Below are 7,357 nucleotides of genomic sequence, written 5' to 3' on the forward strand. Positions count from 1 at the left end.
AAACATCTAGTGCATAGTAAAATATTAGGGAAATGATCAAAGTGACTTGCCTTGTTCAAAGCTGTGCTGGTTCTCGCACTCTTCGCAACAACAAGGTTCACACTCCAAACAATCTAAAATAAACAAGCACAAATACACATAAACATGCAATTCAATACAAAGAATATGCCATGATGCATTCCTAGCTTGGTTTTAGTATTCACAAATTTAGTTCCTGTTTTAAAGAATTTTTTTCAAAGGATTGGGAAGATTATAACATATTAACCTATTATAACACATTTAATAATAGTTTAATGAGTATTTTAGAAGGTATGGACAAAATAGTTTGGTACTGCAAGATTATTTTACAAAAATAATTATCCCTCTGATCCTACTGGACAGGGAAAACACTTTAAACATTTGAATAAGGCAGATCCTATGGTCGAATTTGCGCACCGGTTCGGTTTAAAGAGAAATCTAATCGTGGCCGTTGATTTAGATCGGACTGATGAGAGGCTTCGGCCTTACCTCCGGTGAGCTAGGGTTCCGGCGAGATCGGCGGCGGCTCGGGAGAACGGCGGCGAGGGGTTCTGGCGGGTTCTCAGGCTCGAGGAAACTTGGGGAAGAAGCAGCTCCGCGAGGTGAAGACGATGGTGGCGGCGGTCTTCCTCGAGGGCGACAGTGGCGACGCCTAGGACGAAGAGAAGACGGCAAGCTCTCGGTCGTCGGCGGTCTGGGCGCTACAGTGCACAAGAAGCAAAAGAAAGCGCGTCACGGCGTGCGCAAAGAAGAGAGGAGAAAGAAACACCAGAAGATGGCGGCTAGGGATCACCGGTTAATCGGCGGCGACCAAGAAACGCGGTGGCGTCCGAAGTTTTCCGACGAGAAATTGGGCAGCCTGGCGACCTGGAAACGGTCGAGCGAGAGAGGGGAAAGGCTGCAGGGCTGAGGAGCTTTATACCGACGCGCTCGGTTGGTTAGATGAGGGTCGTGGGCGAGGGGGACGCGGGGTGGAGTCGTGGGCGTGGCCGACGGCGTCTGCGCGGAGAAATCGGGCGGCAGTTGGAGGAAGGAGGCGAAGCTGACAGGTGGGGCCCGCCTGGCAGCGGCAGCGGCTCGGGCGCGGCGGAGTTGGGCTGCGCGTGGTTCGGTAAGTGGGCCGGCCCAATAAGGGTCGGTCCGGTTTCTTTTTTCTTTCTTTTCTTTTTCCTTTTTCTTCTTCTGGTTTTGAACTAAACTTTTGATTCAAATCTCCAAATTAAGTCAAATAAAATGCAACAAAATTTGTAAAATCATATCTTCGTATGATTCAACTTTTGGGACAAAAATTCTCTCAAAATAAAATATTTAGAGAGAAATCTAATCGTGGCCGTTGATTTAGATCGGACGGATGAGAGTCTTCGGCCTTACCTCCAGCGAGGTCGGCGGCGGCTCGGGAGAACGGCGGCGAGGGGTTCCGGCGGGTTCTCGGTGTAACACCCCAAGTATCGACCATACCCGGAATATTACTACTCTAATCCCAGCAACACTAAATTCTAGGAAAAACTAGAAATTTCGACAAAGCCTCCTTTGTTTATAAGGACATCCACGACATGCATTTTAATATCTCTCTCAATTATAATCCATAATACAAGATACGGCATGCACGCAGTTCATACACTGACTAATAGACTCCAAGATAGAAATGAAATATTCTCTGAGCGTCCAACAAGACTCAAACTAAGCAGTTCTGGTGTGATATTTTCAATCCCCATGGATTAAGACTTTTAACTAATCAATGTGGTAGAACAATAAGTGAGGTCCTGGTGATGTGATGCTACTCCCTCCCATGGATGCTACTATTTGAGTACATGAAAACCAATAAAATTCAACAAGAAGAAACAAGTATGAGTAAAATACTCAGCCAAATACATGGTGTAAACTGAACATCAAACATTTTCTTAAGATGAATTCTGACATAAATCTGAATTAACACAAATGCATAGCTGAACACATTGCTTTCCGGATTAGACACATCCCGTGTCCTTTCCTCACCGGACTAGACATATTTGACATTTCTCACTCTGGTCCGTGCCGGATTAGTCAACCTATGCCTTGTGCATATACTCTGAGTTGGACAACAAACACAGGGAAAAAAATAGCATGGAACATGTGCAGTCAACCACAAAAAAGAAAACTCCATCTGCACTTGCCTTAAAACCCGAAATAGGCTGACGATCAAACTGAAGATTGATGCCCAACGCCCGGAGCTCCCGAACCTGTGGGTAAGACAGTCTTAGAACCTATCTCGAATCGAAAGGTACAGCTTAAAGGGCAAGTTCTTGGTCTTTTTTTCTTAATCCCTTTGCCAAGATCAGCTAAAGCTAAATTTTATTCCTTGTCTCCTTATCTACAGAATTAAATTCCCCTATGATGCTGTAGTAAACCAATCGGTCAGTGCCCATACTTGTATCCGCCTGCACCCAACTAATCAATCTTCAAGAGAACACACAGCCCCTGCAACTGCCGTTCAGCACCTAATCAAACACCTGAAAGCCAATTCCAATCAGCCGACTAGCACAGCACTAGCAGATGCAGTTTCTTTCCTTCCTCTGAACGCTAACAACCAGAAGCAACTAAAACTGAACCCAGCGCACTGCTCTAATTAAAAGGAGTGAACTACTCAACCAAACAGCGGGGACTTGATCAAACAGCCATGTACCTACAGCAGTGCTGAGAGACAACGGAAAACCATCGTGAGTCGCGGCAGAGCCCAAACGGCAGCCGCGGCGGCTGGAACCCTAGCGACGGTCGGCAGGGGAGTTGGGGAAAACAAAAGGCAGGGCCGAAAGGGAACTTTATTTCCTAATCCCCTTCATCTGGTTTTATTTGGAGATCAGTTTTTCTTTTCTATATATTATTATTCTTTATTCCAAATTAATCTTAAGGGCTCAAAGCAAAAGGACACCAAACAAAAAAATTCATAATTTCTGAACTCCAAATTTTGACAAGCTTATAGTCGTTTTCGTTCGTCTTGACGAGACGAATCCAACCATGGTATCAATTTTTCTGTATGGCTTACGGTTTGAATAGTCAACTTTTGTTCAACACTTTCGGCTCTCGACAGAACTAACCTTTATAAGTTTTGGGGTATTACATTCTTCCCCCCTTTAACTGAATTCGCCCTCGAATTCTTCGCTCCACTACTAGGCAGAAGTGCAGCAATTTAAACAAAAAAAACAGAAACTTAATTACTCACCATGAGAAAAAAGCTCTGGGTATTTCTGCCGCATCTGTTTCTCGAGTTCCCATGTCGCTTCTCGTTCCGTTTGGTTGGTCCAAAGCACTTTGACGAACTTGAGTGTTCGACGCCTCAATACTCTATCGGCCTCCTCCAGAATCCTCAGTGGCGAAGCCTCAAAGGTTAAATCTTGCTCAATGGTAATTGGCTCCAAGGTAATCTGACGTTCTGGATCTCGAAAATATTTTCTTAGCATACAGACATTAAACACATTGTGCATTCCCTTCATTGACTCTGACAGCTCGAGACGATAGGCTAACTTCCCAACTCGTCCCATAATCTTGAAGGGACCAATGTACCTTGGACTAAGCTTTCCCGAAACTCTCTAGCCCGCACCTTTTTTTTTGATTTCGCGTTGTTTTCCAGGGATAGCTTTTTTTCATGTATGTGCATATGAACTGTCGGTACCTTTTGCATCATGTCTTTTTGCAGCCACCTCCAGAAGGGTTGGTATTACAGGAAAATCAAGAAAAACACGGGCGGGCAAATCTGTCTGAAATGTCTGAAGAGTATTACAACCAAGGTTTTAATGAGAGGAATGTGATGTTTGGTTCAGGCAGTTGCTCCTCAGGGAAAGAAAATGTTGTACCGAAGAGAATTTTCCAGCCTAGCAAATATGCATTCTCACCATATGACAAAACAACAACTAAGGCTCCAACCAGGGAAGAATACATCCGCTACGAAGCAATCACCATGTTGTGCGAACTCAATGCACATAAGCAGTACGTTGTGTGTTCCTGTTTTTGATGGGGACATCTCCGTTTTCTGCTTTTTGTCTGTTCCGTGTGTGTCTCTCTCTCTATATATCTATCAATTCGGGCGGGGAGGACATATACACCTCCGAATCTATACCCGAATAGTTGATCTATACCTGAATAGTTGATAGAATATAATTTGAATAGGATTGAGATTAAAAAAAACCAAAAATATATAATAATATTAAATCCTAAGATCCATTGTTAGCATGTCTTAATTATATAAAACCCATCATCAGCATGCAAGATCACAATTGCATGTGATCCTATGAGTTAGGGTGTGCAGACGAAGAATAACCAAGTAAGCAGACAAGAAATGTGCATTGTGTCGTGTACACTATCATTGAAGCACAAGAATACTCTCAGGATGAAGGAGGCCACGTTCGCATCCAAAGAAGTGGCAGCCAAAAAACCTCATCTTTTCATGCATGCATGCACTCAAGAGGCTATAAAGAAGGCCTAAGACCTATAATGAAGGTGCATCATGACCAATAAGAAAGGAGAGGTAAATAATGCATGAGAGCACTATTGAAGCCAGCCATATCTTGCCTATAAAAAGAGCCTTCTTGCTGCGATGGAGGACACACAACATTCCTGAGAACACAAGCCTTCAGTAGCACGAAGTTAGAGCAACTAGCGAGCAAACCATCTGCTCTCTAGTAGTAGTAGCACCTCTTCCCACTGTAATAAAGCCAACATAATCAAGCCAGTGTAACATAAGGTCGGGAAGGTAGTAAGGTAAGCCTCTTGTATGGCGTTTGAACGAGAACCATGTAACCGTAGAGAAGTGTTCCTTTCGGGTGAAACTACCTGGGAAGACGATAAGAAATCACCAATATAAACTTGTTTAAGATCACCTAGGGAAATAAACTTAGCTACTCCTGAAGCAATATAGTGAAAAATTCAGTGAGTACTGAGTAGGATTTTTACACCACTGCACGAACCGTCGGTAACTCCGTTGGCCTCACCAGCCTTAAAAGATCCTGTAAAAGATAATCATAATAATTAAATATTAATCAATCATATAATTTAATATTAGTCGATATAATCTGAATATTTAGTATCTAATATATATATGTATATGTATATGTATGTATGTAATTACTAACACATGTATTATGCTTTAAAAAAAAAATATGACACATCTGCGTTGCTCTAAACATTGGCAAAATCAACGTGTCGTTTGAGTTGTTTGGCAATTCAATGAACGAAGGAGGTTGGGTAGAAGCGTATGTCATTGATATTTTTTGTCGAAAGCTTTTTACAAAGAAACATCCAAGTTCATCAAGGAAACACTTCTTCTTCCACCACCTGGGGGTAAGTTTTTTTTTTACATTTTTACTTTTGTGTTGGGTACCCTGGGAATCACATGTTTATTTTGGTGCATTTTGTTTATACCCACATTTTTTTCACCTAGTTTTTATCTATACTTTTTGTGCCTTGTTATTACTTATTACTGTTTTACGCAGGAATTCTTCCTCGAGAAATGGGCAAACGAGGCCAACTATCTCGCAATGAAGGAGAAAGCGTTAAACGCTATCCACGGGGCTGGCAGAGCTACGCCTTTACACCTGACAGATTTAGTAAGTTTCTTGGCAAAAGGATTTTAAATAATGTTTTTTGCTGTTTAGCTGTTTTGTGTTTTGTCATTTTGATCCAAAAACAAAGCATTGTAGTTGTAAAATCACAATGCATCCTTACTTTTTTTCCCCTAACTTCATTGCATTCTAGTTGTTCCTCCCCTCCATCTGGAAGGACCACTGGTCTGCTTTCGTGGTGGATATCATAGACGAGAAATTTATTTTTCTTGATTCCCTATATGGAATGAACACCGCATTTCACAAGGAGGTGTCAAAAGACAATGGTATATGCTGATTTTCTTCAGCCTGTCTACTATCTGTCTACTGAACTGAAGTTTTTTGCTGCGCCTATATTCTTTCTTTTTGTTTTTTTTTCTAGTCATGATTCATGAAAGGTACAATGTGTTTTTTATGTGCAGATAAATTTTTTTATGATCACCTGGCAAGAGAGGGGTTTAAAGCCACAAGATTTTAACAAATTAAGTGTTATTTATCCAAGGGTTCCAACCCAAGACAACACGTATGAAACATTTTCTTGCAACAAGTTCTTCCTTGTAATTTAATCTGTACCAGCCAATTTTAATTGACAGTTCTAATTCTTTTTTCTTTTTTGGTTTCAAGTGACGACTGTGGAATTTTTGCGATGAAATTTATGGAGCTGTGGGAACCGCGCAACCGACAAAGTTGTTGCTTCTCCAGGAGCGACATACCAAATTTCAGGATCAAGCTTGCGAATGAAATGATGTTCTCACCAGATAACATAGAAGTACAAGCAAAGATTCTAGTCGACAACTATTTCAGAAAGGTATGTGTTCTCAGATTCAGTTTTTTTTGTTTGTTCTATTGGGTTTTATGTCACTCAATATTTTTTTTTCTTGTTCATGTAAAATATTTTCATCACTGAACTTTCTTATTAATTTTTTTTTTGGACAGGGTCAAGTATGAGTACTCATCCAAGGCACACACACACCGTAGAAGTTTCACAGAGCTAGCAGTAGCAGATAGTGACGAAGAAATTGTCCAGAGAAATATAGGAGTTGGACAGCAAAGGAAAATAGATCACGAGATTGAGAGATTTTTTTTGCTTTTTTTAGTTCATGTTCTTTTACAAATAGGGATGGTGGGAGGGGGCGGAGCCAATGAAGTATTTCTTTGTGTCGTCGCACGGGGCTTCGACACCGGGGATGCGCGGGCACCTCCTTTTTATGTTCGGCAGTGGGCTACGGGGATCGCTCCGGCGATCGCCGGCGTGGCCAATGTGAGGCGTAAGAACCTACCAAGAACGCACGCACACGCTTTTTACTCAGGTTCGGGCCACCTTGCGGTGTAAACCTTACGTCCTGCTTGTCTGAGCTTGTATTACTGTGAGATCGACTGTTTTACAGGTTGTCGGGGGGAGCCCCCAGGTGGTCTCTTTTTGGCTAAGTGTTCTTTGCTACTTCGGGCTACTGCCAGTGTTGCACTACGAGTTGGCTCAACAATCGAACCAATCAAGAAAAATCCAACCAGAAAACCCACGAACCTTTGACCGTTGACGGGGGTCCTCCTTTTATAGCCAAGGGGATACCACAAGTGCCACGGCGCATGTTTTATAAGTGGCGAGCAAGGAGCTCGGGCAGCTCCTCCTTGGTGCGCTGGCATGCATGCATGAGCGCCAACCCCGCGGCTAGGGGTCTAGGGCCTAAAAAATAGGACTGGACAGCCACTGTTCGCCCGACTAGATGGATAACGCCCCTCCTGTCGGCTCATTAAATGCGCCGTGC

The 7,357-nt window shown here is 42.7% G+C and overlaps 1 protein-coding gene and 1 long non-coding RNA gene across 2 annotated transcripts; one reads left to right on the forward strand and one right to left on the reverse strand.

Annotated features, from left to right (window-relative positions):
* Window positions 1–1,845: 1,845 nt before the first annotated feature.
* Window positions 1,846–2,826, reverse strand: LOC104583670. The gene is made up of 2 exons (XR_731563.3): window positions 2,681–2,826; window positions 1,846–2,237 (listed from the first exon to the last, which is right to left on the reverse strand). It is a non-coding gene; the product is annotated as an uncharacterized LOC104583670 (long non-coding RNA).
* A 2,535-nt stretch (window positions 2,827–5,361) lies between these two features.
* On the forward strand, window positions 5,362–6,583 carry LOC112271956. The gene is made up of 4 exons (XM_024462256.1): window positions 5,362–5,597; window positions 6,014–6,114; window positions 6,216–6,399; window positions 6,528–6,583. Exons 1-4 carry the CDS (start codon window positions 5,529–5,531, stop codon window positions 6,537–6,539), a joined length of 366 nt encoding a protein of 121 aa, XP_024318024.1. The 5' UTR covers window positions 5,362–5,528; the 3' UTR covers window positions 6,540–6,583.
* Window positions 6,584–7,357: the final 774 nt, after the last annotated feature.

The sequence above is a fragment of the Brachypodium distachyon genome, chromosome 3 (assembly GCF_000005505.3).
Source record: "Brachypodium distachyon strain Bd21 chromosome 3, Brachypodium_distachyon_v3.0, whole genome shotgun sequence".
In the NCBI taxonomy this organism is placed as follows: Eukaryota; Viridiplantae; Streptophyta; class Magnoliopsida; order Poales; family Poaceae; genus Brachypodium; species Brachypodium distachyon.